Source organism: Nymphalis io, chromosome 28, assembly GCF_905147045.1.
Source record: "Nymphalis io chromosome 28, ilAglIoxx1.1, whole genome shotgun sequence".
In the NCBI taxonomy this organism is placed as follows: Eukaryota; Metazoa; Arthropoda; class Insecta; order Lepidoptera; family Nymphalidae; genus Nymphalis; species Nymphalis io.
Window position 1 is genome coordinate 714,088 of NC_065915.1, and position 27,601 is coordinate 741,688.

General features: G+C 37.2%; 1 protein-coding gene across 7 annotated transcripts in view; it reads right to left on the reverse strand.

The window, feature by feature from the left end:
• LOC126779274 (talin-1) overlaps positions 1-27,601 on the reverse strand; it is a 79,655-nt gene that overhangs the window by 25,182 nt on the left and 26,872 nt on the right. For all 7 annotated transcript variants that reach the window (XM_050503239.1, XM_050503236.1, XM_050503237.1 and 4 more), the window contains exons 3-22: positions 17,400-17,507; positions 16,490-16,614; positions 15,740-15,894; positions 15,050-15,205; positions 14,722-14,825; positions 14,360-14,501; positions 13,986-14,177; positions 13,380-13,458; positions 12,877-13,045; positions 12,440-12,612; positions 12,188-12,349; positions 12,005-12,096; positions 10,925-11,013; positions 9,019-9,138; positions 8,642-8,780; positions 8,486-8,566; positions 8,142-8,266; positions 7,881-7,982; positions 660-830; positions 178-379 (exon numbers count right to left, since the gene is read on the reverse strand). In XM_050503239.1, coding sequence (XP_050359196.1) covers positions 178-379; positions 660-830; positions 7,881-7,982; positions 8,142-8,266; positions 8,486-8,566; positions 8,642-8,780; positions 9,019-9,138; positions 10,925-11,013; positions 12,005-12,096; positions 12,188-12,349; positions 12,440-12,612; positions 12,877-13,045; positions 13,380-13,458; positions 13,986-14,177; positions 14,360-14,501; positions 14,722-14,825; positions 15,050-15,205; positions 15,740-15,875 — 2,434 coding nt within the window. In that variant the 5' untranslated portion in view covers positions 15,876-15,894; positions 16,490-16,614; positions 17,400-17,507. The remainder of the gene's footprint in view (positions 1-177; positions 380-659; positions 831-7,880; positions 7,983-8,141; positions 8,267-8,485; positions 8,567-8,641; positions 8,781-9,018; positions 9,139-10,924; positions 11,014-12,004; positions 12,097-12,187; positions 12,350-12,439; positions 12,613-12,876; positions 13,046-13,379; positions 13,459-13,985; positions 14,178-14,359; positions 14,502-14,721; positions 14,826-15,049; positions 15,206-15,739; positions 15,895-16,489; positions 16,615-17,399; positions 17,508-27,601) is intronic.

The window sequence follows — 27,601 nt, forward strand, 5'->3', positions numbered from 1 at the left end:
TACAAGCTGGATATGTACTTCGTTTGATAAACGGGAGTACCTACGATGCTTTATGTTAATTTGAATCCTGCAACACCTCCGCTTTCATACAGACAATTAGATTAACTTTTTCATCAAATTCCTGTCCTTATATTGGACACTGCTAATTCTATCTAATATATATAAATGTATAATCACCTAGGTCACAGTGTGCCAGTAACCTCTCCAACTCCTCGGATACTCTTTGTGCAGCGACCGTTAGCTGCTCCACTCCAGGACCCGCGGACTCTGGGGCCTGTTGGCATGCCGTTACCAGTTTCTCCACCGCCTGAGCCACTTGACGAGCCGCGCTGGTGAGCTGTTCTCTGCAGGCCGGGTTGTGAAGAGTCGGCGCTACAACCTGATTAATAAATTTGTTATATTTTTTAATTCAATAGTTTGCGAACTGATTATTTGATCTATGTAATAGATTTATGCTTCAGTTTTGGGTTAAAAAAATACTGTTCTAACAAAACTTCATAAGGAAACAAAGTTCAATAGTATTATAATTTGAATATTTTACATTTTGTAAAACCTTGCGAGTCTTAAAGTTCTAGTTTTAATGTAATAATATATAGAGAAAATATTAATGCAACTACACTAATCTACATCATCAGAAGTACGGTCTGTTGCCAGGTTACCTTGGCGCAGGCGACGAGCTGGCTGGTGGCGAGCGCGCAGTGCGTGGCGGCGGCGATGATGGTGTTCTGCAGCGGCTGCTCGTCCTTACACTGCGCCGCCACGTTCTTCGCCTTCAGGACCAACGCAGCGGTCGTGTTGGCGACCGCCTTCGCCAAGGATAGCAGGATATCCTGTTTCGATAAAACGATAGTAAGAAAATACTTTAAACTTAAGTTTTATGCAATTAATTTTAATTTCTATATATATTTCTAATTTAATTCGATCGCATTAATTCTTATTCGTCGTTGTATTCTCTCAAAATTATTATAGAGTTCTTTCTTGTTCTTTATTGCCATTTGATACTTGAACCGCACACATAGCATTTAAGTTGGTACAAATTATTGGATGGCAATATATATTGGTAGAAGCTGCAGTCTGAACCGGTAGTCGTTCTACATTATGTTGCAAAGAAGTCCAATCTAGTACGAAGCGTTTTCATGCAACTTTTCTGATATATACTGCTAGGGCGTGGACACGTTTAGCTTCTGAGTTTTATGCACTGACCTTCAGAATAAGAAACAATAGACATATTTTTGGCAAGCGCGCTTCAACGCAGATCAATCATTGCCTTTTAGACATAATTATCGTATGATAATTTAAAAACAATAATCTAATATGTAAGCAAGTAAGAAGTCTACACTAATATTGATTTGTATATTAATAACAGTAACAGTAACAGCCTGTAAATGTCCCACTGCTGGGCTAAGGCCTCCTCTCCCTTTTTTGAGGAGAAGGTTTGGAGCTTATTCCACCACGCTGCTCCAATGCGGGTTGGTAGAATACACATGTGGCAGAATTTCGATGAAATTAGACACATGCAGGTTTCCTCACGATGTTTTCCTTCACCGAAAAGCACGAGATGAATTATAAACAGAAATTAAGCACATGTAAATTCAGAGTTGCTTGCCCGGGTTTGAACCCACGTTCATCGGTTAAGATTCACGCGTTCTTACCACTGGGCCATCTCGACTTATCGCGGGAATCCTATATTAATAAATTCACCTTTAATATATTCGTTTATAAATTAGAATGATTATGAATGAACGAATTAACTTAATAAAGACGTCTCCTTTATCTCAAGATAATCACTCCCTCTGTTATCATGAGAATGGAACAGCTGAGTTTTTACGTACACCCCCCCCCCCTCCCCTATCACAAACGGGGGAAGCCGTGAGCGGAAACTAGCTATAATATATTTAACAAACGAATTGTCTGAAATCGCTTATTTTTTCTTTCGTTTAATCATTTCTATGACACTTATACATTCCATATCTGTTTAACTCTATATTATATAGAATATATTTTGAGTTTAGTTGAATAACCGTAACCGTAACAGCCTGTGAATGTCCCACTGCTGGGCTAAAGGCCTCCTCTCCTCTTTTTGAGGAGAAGGTTTGGAGCTTATTCCACCACGCTGCTCCAATGCGGGTTGGTAGAATTCATATGTGGCAGAATTTCAGTGAAATTAGACACATGCAGGTTTCCTCACGATGTTTTCCTTCACCGTAAAGCACGAGATGAATTATAATCACAAATTTGTTGAATATACAGTTATATTTCATACATTATTCTCAATTTCATATATTTTCGGGCACTTATAACCTTATTGCAATGATATATCTGACATCACCAATTCTGAGATGTTACGTCATTAGCACCTGTTGTTATTATTGAGTTATATACAGGGTGTATTAGTGTTAGTATATAATTATTTTTGTCACTACATTCACTTTTTCGGACAGTTAGTCGTAAATAAAAACCCAGATATTTAATAAAAAAAAAGCAAATGTATTAACAAAAATAAAATATGGCGGATCATGGCAAGCGCCGAAACCGGAATCGTTATGGTACATCCAGTTACAAAAATTCAAGCAGAAATAAAATAAAAACTAATTACTACGTCTTTGCACATGACTGTTCCAAGTATGTATAATATACAAATATCTTTTATTTTTTAACCTCAAATCGAATATTACTTTAAGATAATTGAATTGATTAAATAATTATATTTAGTAACGTTATCTTTCACCAAGTGTTATTCATTGAAGTTTCATATTAAAAATCACATTGTTTTAGTATTATGGTCATCAATTTTATCAAATTTTAAGATCATATCAATAATGTTGGTTAAGCAGCTTTTAACTTACAAACACAGATTCCAATAGCAGATAGATAAACTTAGAAAGTCGTATATAAATCATATGTAAATCTAATAAGTTTGTTTATCTATATTCCTGCTATTGGAATGTCAATCAATCAATCCGGTGTCGTCTGATATTCAATCAATCGATGTGTCCAAGTGACTGCTCGGTCCAAATTGTTGATACGACCGTAGCGACTGTGGCGCCATCTCTTATCTACTGTTTAAATCACAATTGATGACGAAGTGATGACGTTTGCTATTTAACATGATTTATTTATAATGTTCAACCATATTTAGAAAAATAACATTCAAATCCTTGTCATATTTTTTTTTTAAATATGTAACACAAGATAATGAAACAGCGGTGCTATTCTGTAAGAATCCACTTCAACACTCACCCGTGAAATGTTAAGCGACATATGGTGATATACAGTTTTGTTGCGTGTATTTTTCAAATGTTATAATTATTAAGGTCTCGAGATCGTGCTTACAGAGTAGCTCGTCAATTTACGTCAATACGTAAATTTTAGTTTCGGCATTATTACGTTATGTTTGTACAAAAACAATTGGATATAATTATTTGGAATGAACTTTATTCTTTTAAAAACCATTCTTATTGGATGAGATTCTTGAAAAAAATATATTTTATTTCATAATATAAAGAATAAGTTCATTCCAAACGAAAATAATAGAACAAAATATTATATAAAAAAAAATTGTGATGAAAATATCGTAAACTGTAAAAACAAGCATGAAAACCATTAAATAAATACATTAAAACATTGTAACAAAAATATATATATATATGTCACCAACACAAAAGCAGTTAATAAAAAAATATATATATATATAGAGTTACCCACTTTTGCGTTAATGACCTAAAAATAATATCTAAGTTTACCAACTATTAAAATGGAACCCCACAACCAAAAACAAATAAAAAAAAAAAAATATAACGCGTGCAATTCAGCACACGTGACATAAGTGAAACGTTACTATCTCAGTAACGTTACATACACAAACGCAATCAAATAAAAAAGAATCTCACTTCTATAACATAATTTGCTATCTAGAAACAAACCGCCGTTACCGCATGATCCTACTGAGTTTTCCTAATAATAAAACTACGGGGACTAATGTCTTTATGCTCCTATCATGTTCTTGTATCAAATAATAATAATTATCTATGGTACATTGTTTATATTGTTATCATATATAATGTTAATTAAATATTTAAGACACTCCAATAGTGCGAGGAAGGAGTATAAGGCCTTTCAGTTCCTGTAGCAGTAGTCCTTGAACTTCTGCTAGTAGGAGAACTAGTGGGATCATATGGCAACGCACAAACAAAAACACGAATCGGCAAATTCTACGATAATTTATATAAACGACCAGAAATCAATTTGAAAACTTTAAAATAAACGATATAGGAACTCGTGTGCGTTAACAATTAATTATTATTATTATTAAGTCCATATTTTCTGGTCAGACTTTTAAAATTAAATGCCAATGAAATTCGAAATAAAATAACAAATCCGACTAGATCTAATCTCTACTTATTATTATGGACGTTTATAAAATAACAAAACAAACAAAATGATTAAAAAGTATCACAACGATCGACAGTAAGTATTATTAGAGAAATATATTTTTAATAGTCATTTTTTAAGTTACACGTACGTTACAAATGTCGATCAAACACAAAGAAAAAAAAAAATTAAAATTGCAGTCTTTTTCCTTACGCTTTTGTCTTTATTATAATTTTCTTTAAGTAAAGCCGAATATTTAACCGAGTAATGAGAGTGGGGGTCGAGGTGACGCTTGATTCTTAATTTATAATTCATCTCACACTAGGCGCCAATGGAAAACATCCCGAGAAAATTTTCTGACACATGTATGTCCCGTCCCGTTTACGTCGAATTAACTCGAAACCTACTCCTCAAAACGCCCTATCCCCGCAGTGGGACACCTTTATTCTATTAATAATTTTAGGAGAGTAATTTCACGAGAGTAGTTACAAGGAAAACGACGGCAAGTTTGAAATTGTAATCAAACATTATGACACTACAAACGAAATATTCAAAACACACATTACTGGAATGGCGTTATTACACAAGAATATAAATATTTACATAGCATTCATTTAGTTACATTGTTATATAACTGGACACTTATATAGAAACATTGACGCCACGATTTTTTGTAATTATGTTTAGGTACCATAAATTTCGGCACATTTGTAAATATATCAATTATCTCCAAGGAAATGCATGACTTTGAAATATGTCTTTTAGTTTAAAAGAATAAATATATAGAAAAACGCCAAGTTAATGTGATGTTGTGACTTAAGTGTCTTTAAAACGCTTTTTAATAAACCCCCTTTAATCCACTAATCAGAAACTAGACCCGAATTAATAGAAATGTATCCCGAACCCACTTATTTATTTTATTAATAGAATATTATATTGACTTTAAGAGAAAACTTATTAATATATATTTATTGATATCAAAAATAAATCATTATTACATCAAATAAAAATATATTTGTATATAAAATAATGTAAATATTTTAATATTCATTTGTAAATCTTGAAATGATTATGGAATTTATATATCATTGTGATGTACAATTAACTTGTCTATTGTCTCTTTCATTATGTCTTAGATCTATACGATAACGAGCGAGACAAAACATAGAATCACTTTTTTGAGATAACGTTCGAGTAATTTCGTAAATATTCTGTATATATATACAGAATACATATACGAAGTCGTCGGTTGACTTAAAATAAAAGGATTGGTAAAATATTTTTTTTTTTTTATATAGAATAGGAAGGCGGACGAGCATATGGGCCACCTGATGGTAAGTGGTCACCAACGCTCTTAGACATTGGCATTGTAAGAAATGTCAATCATCGCTTACATATCCAATGCGCCACCAACCTTGGGAACTAAGATTTTATGTCCCTTGTGCCTGTAATTACACTGGCTCACTCACCCTTCAAACCGGAACACAACAATATCAAGTATTGCTGTTTTGCGATAGAATATCTGATGAGTGGGTGGTACCTACCCAGACGAGCTTGCACAAAGCCCTACCACCAGTAATTCACACCAGTAAAATATTCGAATTTTAAATATATATTCTATTTTTCAAACTGTTAACTTGAACGCGTTTTATGTATAAAGTATATTCAAGAATTACTACTAAATTATAATCAATTTCATCGATACATAAAAATAAACCTGAATATATATAATACCAAGAAACCCGTGTCCTATGTATTTAAAAAAAAAATTAATATAGTTAGTCATTATAAGTGCAAGTATATATCTTTTTTATCTGTGGCCCTTAATAATTCAATTAATTTATTCGTTATCACACTAACGAACGTGAAATTTTGGTACGCGGATAGCTTTGAGACATATCGACCGATAAATATTGTAGACGATGGCAAGTATCAATATATAAAGCATTATTATTAACAATTTAAATTATATGTAATTGATCAAGTCGAGATGGCCCAGTGGTAAGGCTTTTCGGTGAAGGAAAACATCGTGAGGAAACCTGCATGTGTCTAATTTCATCGAAATTCTGCCACATGTGTATTCTACCAACCCGCACTGGAGCAGCGTGGTGGAATAAGCTCCAAACCTTCTCCTCAAAAAAGGGAGAGGAGGCCTTAGCCCAGCAGTGGGACATTTACAGGCTGTTACTGTACTGTACTGTAATTGATCATACTTCGTATTACGTTTCTATATGTAGCTACCATTTAATTTCAAAACAGTCGAATTTTTTTTATTATTAATATTAAGACGGACAAGATATCCAAGACAGTATATCCCGATATCGATACCTGTTTGTAATTAATCAAGAAGCCATTTCAAAGCATGCACTTGTCTCTTCGTCACAGCCAACATTTCTCAGAAACCACTCAACGATCATCGCTATTATAACAAAGAGTAATGTTAATATTAATAAAATATTCAACCAATTTTCTCTCCAGATATCTTTTAGTTCCAAGTCGAGACAAACGCACTCCGGGCAACACTTCGGTGATTTCCTCGGACAATATTTATTACAGAAATGACATTTCGAATTGATAGCAGTGGCGAGAAACGTCGGGTTATATACTATACGAATTTCGGTTTTACCTTTCGGCGGTTCAATTTCGTTATTCAATTGTACTTTAGTTTGTCTGTCCCTGTGTTCGCTCGTATAATATCTCTCGCTACGTTTCACGAAACTTTCAAGATCGTCCTTTTTTATATTCAATTCGTTCTTTGTGAAACTAGCTTCCGCCGTCTCCATGAAGGTCTCGGTCGTCGTCAGAACACGATTGTACTTATCTAGATTGAAAAATTTCATGTTCAGAGCGCCCGACACCTTGACGTCAGGCCCGGTTTTCGTGACGTCATTCCTAATACTGTGACACTCGATTTTTTTATCGTTGATACGGTTAAACTTGTCGTTGATTACGTTTTTATCGGAGTAGCTACTGAATTTGTCGTTAACGTTTTGTTTGTCGTTACTATTCGATAGGAAGAACTGCTGCCGGAGCATTTCGTTCCGGGTTCGCCTATCGAGATTTATATCGGTGTGATCGCGTTTAGAACTATCGAAATCTATATTAGCGTAGTTGTGATGGGAGAAGTCTTTTTTGAAATTGAATATTTTATGGGATACCGCCTTCGGGTACAATTCGAGATCGGTCTCCGAAGCGTCCGTGTCGGGACTGCGGTCCTTTTCTAAGTAGCCCTTACAGGTAGTTAATATGTCCTCGTAATCGCCATTTTTATCAGCCCTCGTATCTCGGGGGGTCACGTGTCTGTTCGAGGGCGGAGTCCGGTCGAACAGCGCGTTACAGTACTCCAGACTCCTGTAGTACTCGCTGTCCGTCTCCTCCTGTATGACGTCCAGCGCCTTGCCCCAGACGGTGCTAGTATCGACGTCCTCATAGATCCCGTCGTCCTCGTACCGCCTCCCGTCGTCGCCGGCGTCCGTCGCGCGGCCCCCCTCCCCCCCGCGGACAGTTACCTGCGTCTCCTTGTCCTCCTCGGTTTCCTCCCCGATGGTGTGCAGCACGCTGGTGGACGCCTCGCCCACGCGGGACGCCGCGTTCAGCAAGCTCTGGCGCGGCTGCGACACACAGAAATAGTTCAGTGACTCTACGAGCTCACGCGGTATATGGAGTTCTCATACAATAAAACAGTTCGAGAAGATGTTACGTTTACTGGGGACTAAAACGAACCGCCCCACTGAATGTGCTAGCAAAGATAGTCGGATGTCCCCGCTCACCTCCCTGGCGCTGGGCTCCGCGGCGCGCAGCAGGTCGGAGAAGGCGCAGCACAGCGCGCGCGTGGCGTCCAGCAGGCGCTCGCCGTCCGGCGCGTCCTCCAGCAGCGCCGCGATCATCTGCACGCCTGCAACACCACGGCACTGCAGCCCCTGACTCACACTCCGTTCGCGGCTGAATCGAATCGGTTTGCGAGTGGCCAGGATGCACAAAATCCAGCTGGACGTCGCTAAGTTTGCCTCGGAGGCACAAATTCGTTCTCAGAAAATTTTGTTAAACCCTTAGTGGGTGAAAATGATAAAAAAAATTTTGTACACTGCGACGGAGGCCCACCGAGTGCACTCACCCTTGGTCATCTCCGGCAGGTTCGTAGTGATGGTGGTGATGGCCGCTCCCACTGCGGTGTGGTCTACTTCTTCCGTGGGACCTGGAAATGAATATCGGTTACTATTTTGTCCTCCTGCCGTATTGAACTAGATGTGCACTCGTGCGGGGTCCGTACCGGCGGTGAGCGTGACGACCTGCGCGGTGGCGGCGTTCATGGCGGCGATGTGCGAGGTGACGACCTGCTTGCTGTTGTCCAGCTTCACGCGCTTCCAGCGCACCGAGCCGGCGTCCTGCCCCAGCGCCGGCAGCGACGCCTGCGGGTCACACGTTCACACATACATTTTAATGATAATTTATATATCAATTCAATATTATTTACATTTACGTAATAAAATAAAATTTGCAACTGAGCTTCTCGCCGGTTCTTTTAGGTAAAATCTAGATTCCAACTCGCGAGTAGCTTTGAATTTAATTTGTCATTCAAAAATACTTGTAAAATACTACTAGAATAAAGTATATATTTTTTATTTTACTACTACAAATAGTACTGACCTTGGTGAGTCCCTCCTCAGTCTGCTTGATGATCTCCTTGCCGCTGGTGATGGTGGACAGCAGCGCCCGCTGGGGCTCAGTCAAGATCGATGTGACTTTCGTTTGCTGGATTTGTGTCGCCTGAAAAAGCGATAAAAATTATTACAGCTACGTTATTATAAAGTTTAGTTGTATGTTCAAAACTAACCAATGTAACTTCCATAATAAACTCTTAGGAAAATAAAAACAATAATTTTCAACCGCTTAACGGTGTTTACGGGGATAGCCGAGATGGCCTTGTGGTTAGAGCGCGTGAATCTTAACCGATGATCGTGGGTTCAAGCCCCGGCAAGCACCACTGAATATTCATGTGCTTAATATGTGTTTATAATTCATTTCGTGCTTGACGGTGAAGGAAAACATCGTGAAGAAACCAGCATGTGTCTGATTTCATTGAAATTCTGCCACATGTGTATTCTACCAACCCGCATTGGAGCAGCGTTGTGGAATAAGCTCCAAAACCTTCTCCTCAAAAGGGAGACGAGGCCTTAGCCCAGCAGTGGGACATTAACAGGCTATACTGTAACGGTGTTTAAATCGTAGATTAAATTCTTTTTTTTTTTTTTTCAAAATATTACTGACAAAAAAAAACACGGCTAGGATTCTATTAAAAAAATAATATCATGTTTAATGTCCCCACAATTGTCAGAACAAACACACAACATACAAACACCGTATATTATATATTAGTATGTTAGTCGGTTTATATAAAGGATGATAGTAATATTATATGTTAGGTACCTACAGAATCAAGAAGGTAGACTGCATCGTCCGTGATCAAGCGTGAAACAACAACGAATATAAATGACTCATTTTTTTAAACAAATTAGTAAATAATAATATCCTGGGATATTTTTCACACACGTCCATCTGATCCCAAACTAAGAGCAGAGCTTGTGCTTTGGAAACCAGACAACTGATATACTACATATACTACTTTTCTTTTGTAAATACATACTTATATAGATAACCCAGACTCAGGACAAACAGACATTTTCATGCACACAAATGTCTGTCCTGGGTGGGAATCGAACCCCCAACCTTCCCTAAATATATTATGAATACTACATATGTAAAACATATGATTATGGAAGGTATGGTAATAAATGATAATCTTCAAGCTTCTTATATGCTTGGAATGGACAGTTAGGGCGTTAATTGTGAAGACGAACGAACGCGACGCAACAAACATCATTGGCTGTCGCCCATATGAGTGAGTGAGATAGAATACTAGAAGTGAAAGCATAGATACTAGCCTTCTAACTCGATATTAACTCATAATTTCAATTGAATATATTATTTTCAATCACTTCAATTTATAAAGTCACTAACAGAATATAATAAAAATATGTATAGTACATACGTTTATACAATATATGTAAACATGCAGTTAATATATAAGCATATATATACACACACATACAAAACCATCCATTAACATTTCAATCCAAATTGTTAATTCAGATTCGTTTCTATTCAAGAGAGAGTGAGTGAGAGAGAGAGAGAAAGAGAGAGAATTTTTAGCCTGTAGTAATTCTAAATTTTAGTTTGTGATGCTGCCTGGTAATCTATATAATATACATTAAGATATTTTTAATGTTTAAGATAAATAAAATTCAAGCATGGCAACGTCAATTATTTGTTCCTAAGCATAAACTATTTCAATTTTATGTGAATAAGGGAAAAGATATGTGTGTGTGGCGCCCACACTTGTGGGCCATATATCGGTACACAGTTGGCTAGTCCACCATCGTTTTGATCGAATGATTTTGACACAGTGTTAAGTCTCCGTACAATGTGGATTGAAACGGAGTACGTTAGTTAGAAATGAAAGGGCAAATGTAACACAAGTAACAGCAATACTGACGGAGGGCGGCGCGTGTCCCGTAATGACCTGACCGGACACCGTGGTCTGCTGCGCGCCCGTCAGGTGCCCGACCGCGAACGATTTAGCACCTACGCACAAGGGGAATACGGGCTATAGTCGCACGACTCGGGGCAGGCTCTCCGTGTCCTATCGATGTTCTTTTACATGTATACGAGATCAATCCCCGTAATTATCACAACGAAAAAACCGAAAGGTTACTTATACAGTGTGTTCTTTTACAAGTCAACTTCTGTTGTATACTTTATTAAATTGTATTGGTAATGTGTTTTTTGTAAGTACACAAGAGCAATCAGTTTTTACCAATGGGTCACCTGATGGTGAAGTTGTCACCACCTCCCAGACATTGGCACTGCAAGAAATTTTAACTATTCCTTGGGTCATCAACCTTGTGAACTAAGATGGTATGTCCCTTGTACTTATTTTTATAATGAATTTTTACAACTACATAACTAGTATTGAATATAGATTAAATTACATAATCTTGAAAGTCTCACTAGGATTCCTGTAAAGAGACAGAGAGAGAGAGAGTAACGTGTTTAAAATTCACTCTTAGTTTCAAATAAAAGAACACACTGTATAGCATCCAAAAACTATCGATAGAACACAGACAACAAAAACTAAATGCTGCAAAATAAATCATAAAATTATCATTATATATAAATTTGTATAATACAAATAAAGTAAATGAAGCTCACTAGCGGCGGCATTATACATAATATATACAATTATTATAATATATTATATATATATATACATTTGTTTCTACGACAATGTAAGAGACGACATAGCCGAGATGGATTCAAATTCATCTCGTGCTGAGCGGAGAATGAAAACACCGTGAGGAACCGTGGTGTAAGCGAACTATGACAAATCACGCAAGTGATACCGGAAGACTCAATAATAATAACTTGTGTTCGCTCAATTAAAGTTCATTATTATAATTTTGAAGTAAACATATATGAATTTGCCTTCAATACAAAATATCAAACAAAAATCAATTGGTATGGACTGTTTTGGCTTCGTTTATCTATCTAGATATAGACAGGTAGGAGGGTTCACCTTCGGCGCCGGGACGCAGCACGGCGGGCTTGGCGACGGACTCCGTGTTCACCTTGCCCGACTTGAACGTGTCGTGTTGGATGATGTTCGCCCTGATTTAGTATATATATATTTAATTGGAGATTGATTTGTAAGCGGAATAAATAGATATAAGTGGTAGCATCCCGTGAGGTCGGTACTGACTTGGAGGGCGACACGGAGTCCTCGAGCATGGCGGAGCCCTCGTCGCCCTCGATGCCGAGGTGGTCGCGCGCGCGCCGGCGCCGCACGATGATGTCGATGTAGCCCGCGATCACCTGCAGGATCTGCTCCGCCTCCGTCGTCTGCACGCTGTAGTACTGGTCGCTGTGGGGGGGGGGGGCGTTAGTACTGGCCTACATCTACATGTCCTATGTATTTAGTTCACCAAGGCGCCTGTCCTGCAGCGAAGCATACCTGTAGTCTCCGAAGTCCAGCGTGAAGGTGTTGGGGCTGGCACACCAGCGCCGCACGGTGGTGAGGGGCCATGTCTGCAGCACCTCCTTGGTTTTCTCGTCCAGTCGTAGCACGGAGTCCTTCGTCACACCGAGCAGTCGCGGCACCAATTTGTTCTTGCCTTTCATCTTTTCCTATAATTACGCCATGATCATTAGAAGAGTATAGTGTAACGAAACTAAAAAAATGAATACCTAAATATGTATATAAGTTAACAAAACATTTGAGGTCAGTTAAACAGTTAACAGTTTTTTTTTTGTTTTATATAGTATTATTAAACAATACAAGAATATAGACAATAAATCGCGGAGATCGTGTTCGTTGATTTCCATTCAAAATATAATTTTATAAAATATATTTGTTATTCTTGGTAGAATCTACATGCAGCCCGTGCGTACCTTCACGAGGAAGAAGGCGACGCCGTAGGTTTTAAGGTCCCTGGCGCTCTTGGTGTAGAGCACCTTGGCGTCCAGCTCGCTGAGGCCGGCGTGCTTGCGGTGCTCCTTGAACACCTTCTTCTCTATACCCTTCACCTTCACGTACGACGCCGGCAGGAATTCTTTTAAACTATAACATAAATGTATCATTATCGGAGATTCATTTGTGTTTATATTTAATTGCGCACAGATTTTTTCATAAAACAATCTTGCGCGCAAACACGGACAACATAAACCCTCTCACGAAAACGGCAACCAAACACATTAAAATCAATCAGATTTCAAGCAAAGGAACAAATGCTTTACTTGTCTTCCAAGGTATGGGAATCCATACACGGTAAACTTATTTACTTACTGGAATTGTATTAGTAGAATATTATGTATTATGTGGTTAAGCAGGGCTTGAACCCAGGATCTTAGGTATCCATACAGACAGTCAGTGTTAGTAATAAAATACAACTCACTCTAAGAATCCAGTTGTGTGTTTGTCTTCCTTGTGATCTCCGAACTGTATCTGACACTGTATCCCAGCGAACTCGCACGCTGCAACAGATTATATAAAGTTCAATAATAACCTATATAATGTACTAATAAAATACTGGTGGTAGGGCTTTGTGCAAGCTCGTCTGGGTAGGTACCACCCATTCATCAGATATTCTACCGCAAAACAGTAGTACTCGGTATTGTTGTGTTCCGGTTTGAAGGGTAAGTGAGCCAGTGTAATTACAGGCACAAGGGACATAACAGCTTAGTTTCCAAAGTTGGTGGCGCATTGGCGAAGTAAGCGATGGTTAACATTTCTTACAATGCTAATGTCTATGGGCGTTAATGACCACTTATCATCAGGTGGCTCATATGCTCGTCCGCCTTCCTATACTATAAAAAAATGTCACTTTGGCGACGAAGTCTTCTATTATGAATTTATCCAAGAAATCGGTTTAGTCAGTAGTATTTTAAGTACATGTAAACTGTTTGAATAGAATTAATTGAAGGTGAATGGAGAGGTAGGTGCAGACATCAAGTATGCAAACTAATTGTATTATGAATTTAAAAATCGATCATATTGGTACCCTTGTCCTGCGTGATGGGGTGCGTGCCGGCCAGGATGGCGTCCCGCGCCTGCACGTAGAGCAGCGTGAGCTGCACGGGGTCGCGCGAGTCCACGTTCCGGTCCGAGAAGAACAGCCGGCGCCGCAGCAGCAGCGTCTCCGAGCCCTCCACGCCCTGCTCGCGCAGCGTCTTCGACCCCTCCACCCAGTTCACTGCGCGGCAGGTAATTGGAAGGTGTCGGTGTATGTTCAATTAAATGTTTCAAATTGTGAGACGTTTAGTGTGTAGGAACAAACATGTCGAACGATATATAGATGGGAGTGGTGCGTTCTATATAAATGTCCAATGTGACTTCGACCTGGTACACTTTGTAATCGATAACCTCACAATATACCTTCATCATCAGTCCTTAGTTTCTTCCTGAGCTGCTCCATCTTCGCATCTCGCTCCTTCTCCTGATGCCTCCTCTTCAATGTTAATGTTCCGTAATTGGGTTTCTCGCAGGGATCCGCCTCCTCTTTCTGTTCTTCGCGGACCTGGAGACAATTATCACAGTTGTAACTATTGTTTCGAAAAAAGACAGACAGTAAACTGATCTATATGAGACTATTTTATACTTCTAGCAACCCCAGTGTCTATGGGCGAAGATGACCATTTTAGTAGAAAAGTAACCGCCCATATATGTCCCACTGCACGGTAAACTCCTCGCCTTTAAAAAAAGACTTGTTCCAATTACTTATAAATATATATCCTCACCAGTCCATACTCGTCGTAGTTCGTGATGCCGATCTTGGTACAGATGACCACCATCAAGTTGGCAACTATCTGACTGTCGTCGACGAGCAGGGTCTTGACGGTGCCTTTACAAAAGAAAACGAAAATTTAGTTTATCTTTAGTTATCTTTAGTAATCATTAATATATAAATCTTATAATATGAAATACGCATACTACATACAAAAACTCGTATTCGTAAATTTTGTATTTAGGTAAGGTTTTGGTTTTTAACTTTATCTTTCCTGAAAGAGGGCTTCACAAAAAAAGCCGTGTGAAGGTCGATCGGCCAAGGACAAATAAATAACTCACCATCCAACATCCTAACTCTCAGATTCCTGGTCTTTTTGTTGTACTCCAGCAAATCTCCATTCCTCAGCATGTAATAGTCCAGACTGCGTGACGCCTCCAACCAGATGCCCTTCTTGTTGTCCTCCTCTGACGCGAGGAACAGTCCGTACTCTTTAGCTGTGGAAATGAATTTTTTCCAGAAAATTGTTTCGAAACTATATTCTAAAAAGTCAAAATACTCTTTAATTAAGTAAGATTTTATGAACGCTTTTGAAAGTTTCCGTTACTTGATTTACTTGAAGGTAAAACTATCACAAGTTCAGAATGTGAATGACCTACTCACTCAGTAGTTACTCTGTATTTCATCAATCAGTTACCATTTTATAATTATGTATTACTCAATTTTTTTTGTTGCAAAACACGAATAATATTTGTACTATTGTTATTTCTCGAATGTTATACTGTAATGTAGAGTGTACATAAAAATATTTTCCAGCGACAAAAACGGTACTCAAATCTCGTTAGAATCTACATTACCAATCGGTAGCATCTTTACATAGCAATCCAAAAGTATTTGTAAGATTCTACTTGAATATAGTATAATTTGAATTACATTCAAGGTTCATGTTACTAGTTCCTGGGTCCTAGGTCAAAGCTTTGACATACTTTGGCATTTATCATTAGAAACCCAAATCTTAATACAATACTTACGATCATTGGCATTGGCTTCCAGAATCTTCTCCCGTATGATGCGGCACGCGTCGTACACGCTGGTCGATGGGTCAAACTGGATGGTCTTCACCACTTTACCACCCTCGAGTGATATCTTGAGGGACAGCGTCGCCATCTTGGATAGGGAACGCGCTCTGTTGAATAAAATATATATAAATCAGTTTAAAAAAACAAACTCAGTACGCGAAAAAAAAAACCAAATGTTTTGCAAACCGTGACAATTTAGCAGATTTATAAATCTGATCTTTATTGAAATGCATAAATATTAAATGCTCCATTATAGATGATGGGTTTCATTCTGATTGGCGGTAAGAGACTATTGAATAGAGTCCGTGGGAGAAGCAGCATCCTACACACAATAGCAGATAAGTCACGGAGGAAGTCACTTCGAGTTATTTATTACTAACATATTTAACTACCTTATAAGGCAGCATATCCCGAGGTACTGGGTTTACGACTCTGTTACACGACTCTGGGTTACAGAACGGAATCTTGAAATTATTTACTCTCGCGAATCTCGAAAAGCGCGTAAGGCCGTTGGTCCTGCACTTAAATTATTTCTTGTCAGTTTTTCGTCCCCTCAGATTATGACAGGGTGTGCACTTGAGCTTGCGGTTCGCGCAAACACTTATGCGCAATGATATGACCCGCGCAGTTGGCTCTTGAGAATATACGCCATGAGCGATATCGGCCAGGAGAACATCACCAGGTATATATATCATTATTTACCTATGTATAGTAGCTGTCTGTTGCTCAAGGTCTAAGGAGTGGGCGCTGCTTCTCCTATGCTCTTGGTTGGGTCTTCGTCTCTCGTGGCTGAAGGATCGGTGTCGGGGCCGACTTTGAAATGAACCCTGGTAATTAGTTACATATCAATTATATAATAATAATAAGAATATTCTGGGACATTTTTCACACACGGCCATCTGATCCCAAATTAAGCTTGTACAAAGCTTGTGCTATGGAAACCAGACAACTGATATACTACATATACTACTTTTCTTTTGTAAATACAAACTTATATAAATAATTACACCCAGACTCAGGACAAACAGACATGTTCATGCATACAAATGTCTGTGCTGGGTGGGGATCGAACCCACAACCTCCGGCGTGAAAGGCAAGTATCTACCAACCACGCCAACCTCTCAAGCTCGATCGAATTATATGATTAACTTCGAGTTCTAAATCTTCGACAAGGAGACTCATGGGCCACGTGATGTATATTATTGCACTCAAATGTAAAACAAACGCTATATTCTTCATTCGATGGAAAGGTAATTCAAAACGATCGGAGAGTTTAGGCGCAGTAAAGCAAATGTCTTATAGCTGGTCTAACGTCTCCTGTACTTTTGAGGAGGACCTTTTTCAGTTTCGTCAATCACACACCACGCTTGGCAGATACGAATGTAGGCAGGCAGATTTTTGTGACCCCGAGATGAATTATTATCAGAAATTAAGTATAATATGATAATTCATGTACTGCATGACTTGGCATGGGGTTTGTACTTTGGACCTCAGTTTGCAGGATCTACAGCCTTATAAGCTGTTTTAAAACTCCACTGCGTTATAATTAACTTTTATATGACTGTTAATTTATTCATATTACATAATTATTAATATTTAAATAAACACTCACTGATCTCGGAGCTGTCAGCCGTCTCCAGCTGTCCTGTAGCGCGTGTTCGATGCGCTCGCGCAGGCGTCACGGGCCCGACGATGCTTCCTGTGGACGGCCGCTCGATCCCTGATGACGTAACAGTTTACTTTTATTTCTTTTCTAATACATATAATAGGGTCGTGGGAAAATACATAATCACATTGCCAGTTATATAAAGTATAGTTGAATGTAAGTCGAACTTGTAACTATGGTAAAGTAAGGAATTAATAATTATATTTAATAGTATTGGTATATATTTGTAACAAGGGACACAATCCCTGGCTGATACGCTTTGATATTATGACGCAAAATTAAAATTGAAAATGCTTGCCCGGGTTTAGCATTTGAGCCAAGAAAATTCAATGGTGATTTTCTGGGTTCGAACCAGCGATCAACGGATAAGCTTGCGGCATTCTAACCACTGGAAAAACGGATATTCATTATCCATTATCTGAATAAGATTAAAATAAATTTAAAGCTACCGACGATTCGGAATATAAAATCTAGAACAAGAAACACACCACCTACACTTTAAAACTGATAAAAATCGATATTACGCATTCGTTATTTACTATTAAATTATTTAACATAACTGTTAAATCAATCATATAATGTTGTTGTTTTTTGTTAATATATGATTTAATGAATGAATTGAAACAGTTATGATCTTGTCGAAAACAGAACAGCTGGACACCCTTCGTTACGATCACGGTCACTGACCGGAATATTCCCAAGTTATTTCTGGACAAGCATTCTATGAGGTAATGCTTTATATCTTCTTTTCTATTTATCGTTAAATAATTAGTTCGTAATGTTGATTCATAAGAATTACATTATAAACGGATAATATTTATATAAGCAGTATTATATAACACTATCAATACATATTTTTAAACAAAGTCACCCGCCGCGTATCTCTGAATAAACTCGAAAACTACCGAAAGAATTTTTATACGGTTTTCTACTGGTGGTAGGGCTTTGTGCAAGCTCGTCTGGGTAGGTAACACCCACTCATCAGATATTCTACCGCAAAACAGGAATACTTGATATTTTTGTGTTCCGGTTTGAAGGGTGAGAGAGCTAGTGTAGTTACAGGCACAAGGGACATAAAATCTTACTTCCCAAGGTTGGTGGTGCATTGGCTATGTAAGCGATGATTGACATTTCTTACAATGCCAATATCTAAGGGCGTTGATGACCAATTACCATCAGGTGGCCCATATGCTTGTCCGCCTTCCTATTCTATAATAAAAAAAAAACAAAAGATTTTTCATACGGTTTCACCGATGTACAGAGTGTTATGGGAAAGGTTTAAGTGTACGATTAATTAGGGTTTGACTGAAATATGAAAGATTATTGCTGAAGATATCGGAAAAAAATTGATGTGGGCCGCGTTAAATTAGAGTTATATGTATCCTCAAGAGAAGAGGCCCTAGCCCGGTACTGGGATATTTACTGGCCATTACATCACTTTACATTTCAAAGATGCGTAATCGAAGTACGATTAACACCATTTATGCTCGCATACGATTGTCGCCGACTGTGTTCCTTGGTATGCGCGTTCCATGCTAATATGGACTTTAAATCTTGTTTAAACAGTTCAAATTTCCTTTACCACATATAATCGCTACGTGATTCGATGCAGCGAGTTTTATGTGAAGCGTATTTTATAGACCTAGCAGACACATCGAATTTAATTTCATTAATTTAATTGAATCCGAATAAAACATATCTTAAAAGTTCCCGGTGCTACTATCAGTATGTAATAAAAACGAGACGTATTGGGGGTGACTTCAACCCCTTTTTTTGGGCCATGAAATGTAAATCGCTATAATAAAACTTTTCATAGGGTGAATTTGTTCATTGGACGTTTTATGAATTAATAAAAGTATTCAGTGTTCGTAATTAAGATTATATAATACAAGAATATAGCATCGTTTCGATATGTAAATAGTGAGAAAAAATATTCAATATAGGTAGGCAGATTGTTAAATAGAAACATTAGCACTCAAAGAAATATTAACCATCTCTTAAATCGCCAAAACGTAACCGCCCTTATTGACTAAGATGTTATGTCCCTCATGTTCGATTACGATACGATTCTGGAATACAACAATTCAAAGTATTGGTGCTTGGGTGTAGAATATGATGAGTTGATATATCTACCCAAGGCTTACCAGGAATACGAGAGAAGATTCTAATAACTCAACGTTATTCATCACGTATTTCCATTAAACAGCAACGATGGTTATAATGCGGATTATTGACACAAGTTTTGCATAAAACGACCGTTTGGTTGCCCTTCAGCTTGGTGGAATTTTAATAGTACAAAACGCTTGCGGCTCAGTCATACCCTAGACTATATCGTCCATAAATTTCGAGTGCTCAAAATTCTTCACTCTTATGAATTCGTCAAATGTACTTTAACCGACTTCTATGAAAGGAACATTCGCTTGAGTAATCTACATATATACTTATAGGAAGGTTTGAGTTCATATTATTATTATTTATAATAGCTTTGAAAATGTATCAATGGTATGATAATGGGTAAAGACTTACTCAATAAAAGAAAACAAACAGGTTTTTCTTTTTCTATCAAGTTGTAAATTATTATTCAATATTAAAAGGAAATAACCAGGTAAGGATCGTTTCATTCCCAAGCAGTGCCATCATTGAACTAACAACAACGAGCCGGTTGGCGTGGTTGTAGATACTCGCCTTTCACACCGAAGGTTGTGGGTTCGATTCCCACCCAGGACAGACATTTGTGTGCATGAACATGTCTGTTTGTCCGGAGTCTGGGTGTAATTTTCTATATAAGTATGTATTTACAAAAGAAAAGTAGTATATGTGGTATATCAGTTGTCTGGTTTCCATAGCACAAGCTTTGTACAAGCTTAATTTGTCCCAGATATTATTATTATAATAACTAATTTTACTATTGCAACCTTTTGCACACAAACTTTCCCTTATAATTATTTTTTAGCAAGAGACACTTCCAACCCTGTCTGGGATGCTGGTGAAACCATATACAACACCCCACAAAAGAGTTTGGCCGACAATATACAACAGTTGTCATAAATCAAGCCACATTAAAAAAAATCAATTGAGAAGTTCGTTTTAATACAGAGTGAGTAGATATTACCGAAAATGGCCAGGCCGTCTTACGCGCTTCAACTCCATACCAACACCCACGTCTAGTAACCACAATACACGGACGGAACCGACATTAATGCCATTCGATATTAACTCCATTATTAATGTTCGTGCTAGTAATTATATAATTACCTTCTCCTCAAAAAAAAAAAGGGAGAGGAGGCCTTAGCCCAGCAGTGGGACATTTACAGGCTGTTACTGTACTGTACTGTACTGTAGTAATTATATGAGTCGATATGGCCTAGCGGTTAGAACGCGTGAATCTTAACCGAAGATCGTGGATTGAAACCCGGGCGAGCACCACTGAATTTGCATGTGCTTAATTTGTGTTTATAATTCATCTCGTGCTTGACGGTGAAGGAAAACATCGTGAAGAAGCCTGCATGTGTCAAATTTCACTGAAATTCTGCCACATGTGTATTCCACCAACCTGCAATGGAGCAGCGTGGTGGAATAAGCTTCCCAAAAAAAAAGGGAGAGGAGGCCTTATAGCCCAGCAGTGGGACATTCACACGCTGTTACGGTACCGTTACCGTAATTATATTATTTTACTACTAAATGAGACGTAAGAATTTATAAGTCGGGTATTTATCAATAAAAAAATAACATATTCCAACCACAAAAAGTGCAAAGAACAAACAAATTTTGACATTGAGTTGACAATAATTTATTGGACGAGATTTTGAATTAAAAACAATTAAAGTTGATATAAGCAGTTAAGTGGAATAATGTTGTATTATAAATAAATATATATTAATCGAGAACTGTTTGCAGAGCAGACAGAGAGCAGACTTAGCAATTCGCGTAGATTATGTAAATCGACAAAGGATCGTTTATCTTTACTCCTTCTTTTCATTGAAGGTATAAGAACTACTTATAAAACGTAACGAACTATTGTAGCCATTCTGTGTGTCTAGTGCTTTTTTACTTATTCGATAGCGGTGACGTTTACTGCGATTTGTATGAAATGAAAACAGCGCCGTCTGGTGACAATAATCAGAATTACAACACACGAACACGCACATCAGTGCTATTCTGTATCACCTTACTTCATTACCCATCCGAGAAATGATGATGAGCGACTTAGGGTGATATACTATTTCGAAGAACACACGCAGTTCATGAAATATTATAATTATTATCGTCAATGTCGCATATCTTAATTTACTGGTGGTAGGGCTTTGTACAAGCTCGTCTGGGTAGGTACCACCCACTCATCACATATTCTACCGCAAAACAGCAATACTTGATATTGTTGTGTTCCGGTTTGAAGGGTGAGTGAGCAAGTGTAATTACAGGCACAAGGGACATAAAATCTTAGTTCCCAAGGTTGGTGGCGCATTGGCTATAAGCGATGGTTGACATTTCTTACAATGCCAATGTCTAAGGGCGTTTGGTGACCACTTACCATCAGGTGGCCAAAAAAAAAATCACTATCTGATCATTACACGACCGTTGTCTGCGGCGAATTATGACTTTGCAAGTAAGTGACAGTTTAGCCCTACAGGAATACTATCGTGAAATGTTTTTATTTATATTTGAACGAGATGAATAATAAATACTAACTAAGCGCATAAAATACATCGGTGCTTTCACGTATTTGAACCCCCGATTTTCGTTTAAGATTGACGCGTTCTATCAACAGAGCCATCTCGATTAAATAAATATATTTAATCTAAATACACATAACATAACAGTTGTTGTGACATTTAAATATATGATAATTTTAATTATTAAATAACTTAAATAATACAAGTGTATTCGATCAAATAGTACACAGATTAATTATATTTATTTAAAATATATATAAATACTCGTTAGTCTCTATCGCATTCGAAAATATCACGAGATTCTCTAAACTATCCGCCCTTTTGACTTGAAATTTGTCACAGTTACTTCCTCGACGTAGACGCTAACTAAGAACGGATTTTTCGCAAATCCTACCCAAAATAAATTTTTCTTCTTATCTACCCGTGCGAAGCCGGGACGATTAGCTAATGTAATGTATATTTTATGGGGAATAGCATTTATGAATGGCATGAAATCTTTATTTTCGCGGGGGGAAACATACTAGTTTCCAATACAATCGTTATCCAATACATTATTGACAGTTGATAATGACTCGGAACTGACAACCAGCGAATTTTTTTTTTTAAATTTCTAATTTAACAAATAGAATGATATTATATTAGAAAACAAACAAAAAAAAAACAAAACATATTCTTACCACTATGACAGACAATGTCCAAATATCTAAAGCCAAATCAAATGAATACCTTAATTGGAAATGCACTTAACGTTAATTTATATTTTCGTTTATATCAATTTCATCACGAATCGGCGAAAGCGTGAAGTGATGACGTAATCCGACTGTGACGTAACTGTACTTTCATGAAAATTACATCAGCGGTGAAGGTATCGTTTCCTGTCAATCTGTTGGTCCGAGTGGTACCAACCAAATAAACATATACATAATAGGCACAGACAAAACAGTACCTTTTCCTATTTGTCAAACGACATTTTTTTTTTTTTTGTTAATTGATCACCGTGAAAGTTTGCACATTTATGTAATATTATTATATTATCAAGCTCGTTGTTTTGACGTGCGTTCGTCATCTAACATCCCATCAACTTCTATTATATATGTAGTATCCATGATCTTTCTCAATAAATGGGCAATCTAAAAACATATATTCTAATCGGTCTGATAACTCCTGAGATTAGCGCAAACAAACAAACATATTCTTCATGTTTATATATTAGTATACATAACATACTATTGTTAATGCTTACCATTTCAAGCTGTGTCGTATTCGATGAAACAAACACAGGATGTAGTAACAAACCGTGTGGGGCAGCCATGCTAAGGAGAAACCTTAGTTGGTGGTAGGGCTCGTCTGGTTAGATACCACTCGTTCATTTACAAATTCGAAGCGACAATGAGCCAGTGTAGGGGCAAGGGACATAACGTCTTAGTTTTCATAGTTGAATATGTGGTCATTGAAATAGAAAACTTTCTTAACTTAATTACCTATTTATAAATATATATATTACTATAACAGTTAAGTGTCTAAATATATAACAAAAGTAAAGAAAATCAAAATAAACTTTATTCAATGAGGCATTCATTCATTCATTTTACCGGAGCCAGAGAAACGGACACGGCAAGCATTACATGCAAAAACGCAAACAGTTTAAGCTAAAATAATGCACTTAATAAAATTTTCAACGACTGACTGATATACAAGGCACAGCCTTAACGTATGGGTCTAATAGAATAAAATTTTACACAGTAATTCCTTACGTAGGTGATCACCAATAACGTCACGGTAGCATGCGAAAGCGATCCCGTGGCGCTCCTCGTTAAGACGGAAAAGGTACCGCTGGTTTTTAGTGGTTATTCCGATGTTCGGGGCGCACTCGGCGCCTTGGAGATAGAGAAATAGGGAAATAAAGTTTGTGTGAAAAATAACCATTTCTTGTGTTAGAAATATGTAAAGCTGCATTTAGGCTCATGTAAATGAATTCAATACAGTTGTAAAGATTTTTTATTTATCAAATAAGAGGATAACGCTAAAGAATTTTAGAAATACGAAAATCTGTGTTTTCGCTTCTGTTTTAACAATAACAATGAAAACGTTTTTGTACACCTCGCTGGGTTATTGTCTGTGTCTTTTTTCGTGGAATCTGTGTCCAATAATAGAACTGTAAGAAACATTCCGGTCAGTGACCGTGGTCGCAACAAGAAACTAATACAAACAAACGGATGATTGAAATTAAATCAATCCGCGGACACGATCACCACATGATATAGATGTTAACATATTTTTTTCTTATTAATACATAAAAATAAATGTTTGTATGTGTGTTTTATATAAAAAAAAATAAGTATGTTTTGATAAATTTTGAATTTACATGGTGGTAGGGCTTTTGTGTAAGCCCGTCTAGTTAGGTACCACTCAATATTTATATATTCTACCGCCAAGCAGCTATTTGTAGTATAGTTGTATTTGTATCGAGTTTCGGGTGTGTGAGCCAGTGTAACTACAGGCACGAGGGATATGACAACTAAGTTCCCAAGGTTGGTGGAGCATTGGCGATGTAAGGAATTTCCCATAGTAATGTCAAAAGACGTGACGACCACTTGCCAATCCACCTAATTAAAAAAATATATAATTAAGCAAAGAGACAACACGAGTCTTGTACATTTGTATATATGTATTAATGTTCCGTCGATACATCTCGCGACATATCTCGTCACCTCAAACAAAGGATTGAAGGGTGTGATGGTATGACAAAGCCCATCACTGATACATGAAACTATTATGGTGTCAGGTTTCTATTTGTTCATATTTGTTCTATGGACGAAAAATAACTATGTGACAAATTTTCTATTGACGTAGTCATTAATGGATTCTTGTGGATTATCAGATTACATTTGAAATATAACCTGTTGTTCTTTTGTCGAAAAGGGGGTAGGGTGGGGGGATTCTTTGTGTCCTAATTTTACTTGTTTTTATTTATTTATATATAATATATCCAGCCTGATTTCAACCAATGTTTCACTCAATCTTTAAAGTGCAACTCTTCAATAGAATAATTGGTGGTACCATTCTGGGCGGGTATAAAGACGTGTACCAACGGTAAAATATAGTTTTTTGTCAATCATAAGCAAGCGTAATGCTTTTATCTATAATATAAATTTAAATAATTCATTTTGCGTTAGTAAATAATAGTCTTTTTAATGATTATACATAGGCTTTATAACTTTACGCTACGATTTAAAGAAACAGTAAACATAAATAACCCCCCAATGTGAACAACTGTAAAGCGAACCCCGTATCACAGCTAGTTTAAAATGAAGACTCCGAGTACGAGTTCAGTTTAATAGATATTCGTAACGCGAATGCATGCGAATTATCAGATAAGCGTACCAATATCGAGTTTAGGCAAAGCAAACATTCCCACAAGATAAGGTAGTAAAACTATGTATTTACATATGAGATATTATTTGCTCAAAAATGCACGTACCGTTTTTAGTATTCGATACGACACATTCGACCTTACTTATACACTTTATAAATCTATCTCTTTCCGTCATTATTGATTTGACATACGAAAGGAGGAGACACAGCACTGTTTAACTGATTACAAGCTAAACAAAGTTTATAAATAAAGCCGTATGTATGTATTTTGTTGAATATTCTAGAAACATCTATTTTCAGATACCAATTTCGCATTCCCGATAACTTTAGTACTAGCCCGTGGATATTCTAATGTTGGACAGCGGCGCTTCTGTAAGTTTGGTTTCATTTTTTTAGGGCATTGGGCAAATGGGCCTCCTGTTTTTAAGTGGTCACCGCCTCCAATAGACATTAGCCATGTAAGAAATATCAACGAATACTTACGTCACGCTTATATATCAACTATGACTATATACGATTACGATAATTATTTAACACATACAATTTGAAATACAGAAACAATATTATTTTTTAATCTTTGAAAGGACATCGTAATTCCTTAGTATTAATTAAGATAAAACTAGAATTACTTAATCTATAAATCCTTACGCTCGCGATGACAATTTATCTGGAAGAATCGACGCACAAACAAGTTATACGCATGCGTGACCTCCCCACTTTTATGAGGGGGGGTGGGGTTGGGGGTAATCGATAGACTCCGGCGCCGACTTGTCTGGCGCCTGGATTCTGCGTCTCTATCGCACGTACTCTTTGATGTACTTAATATATCCATAAGAGTTTGAGAAAAAGGTGTGGTTTTTTTGTATGTAGAGTAATTTAGCCAACACACAGTCAATCCAGCATTAAGCCGAAAGAAATTTAAAATGGCGGACGCCATACTACATTGCCTGGTATGGTATATAAGAATATTTGCCAAATACTCAATTCATGCTTTACTTTGCAAATTATAAATTAACGTACACCATAGTGTACGTTAATTTATAAAATAAAATATGTTCTAACCTTACAAAATAATTATTTAATCAATCGTTTGTTAAATGTTTTTTCTTTATACGAAATGATAATTTGTCTGGTATTTATTTATAACAACTAGTTTGTATAAAGATGAGAATATGACTCATAATTTTAACAAAAGTTGTTTGTCTTTTGTTTTTTACTAATATCAATACTTTAAGATAATCTATAAACGTCTACATAATAACGTAAGCCAGAAATAAAAATATAAAAACAATATTGTCCCCATTTATATCGAACTTCCGGTAACCGCCGGAAGTCGTCACGCTGTCCGAATCGGGAAATCGGATAGTCTGTTTTCTATTAGCGAATTAGGGGATCCAAGATGACAGAGGGGCAGCGCGAACATGCTTTTACAATATCGGAGATTATAACAATGGGGTGACGTTTGTAAGTCAATTTTTGGGTAAGGATAAGCGAAAATACAGATATTAAAATTATAACCAATTCAAAAAGCCGAGACGGCCTAATGGTTTGAACGCGTGAATCTTAACCGACGATCGTGGGTTCAAACCCGGGCAAGCACCACTGAATTTTCATGTGCTTAATTCGTGATTATAATTCATCTTGTGCTTGCGATGAAGGAAAACATCGTGAGGAAACCTGCATGTGTCTAATTTCATTGAAATTCTGCCACATGTGTATTCTACCGACCCGCATTGGAGCAGCGTGGTGGAATAAGCTCCAAACCTTCTCCTCAAAAGGGAGAGGAGGCCTTAGCCCAGCAGTGGGACATTAACAGGCTGTTACTGCACTGTACTGTACTGTATAAAATTAAATTAGAAATATATTATCAAATTGACTATTCCAAGTACTTGTAAATTACCAAGCGTTGGTACCATCGGTTTGGAATGAAGTAGTTTTACTTTTTGTTGGACAATCTTTTTTAAATAATCAAGAAATGCAAATCTCGTATGAATTACATACAAATTGTCAATTTTTACACGAGATCCAGCAATCTAATATAATTGACTTCTGCATTTCTGACAATCATTTTTTGCCTTTATTTATATAAAAGTAAAACAA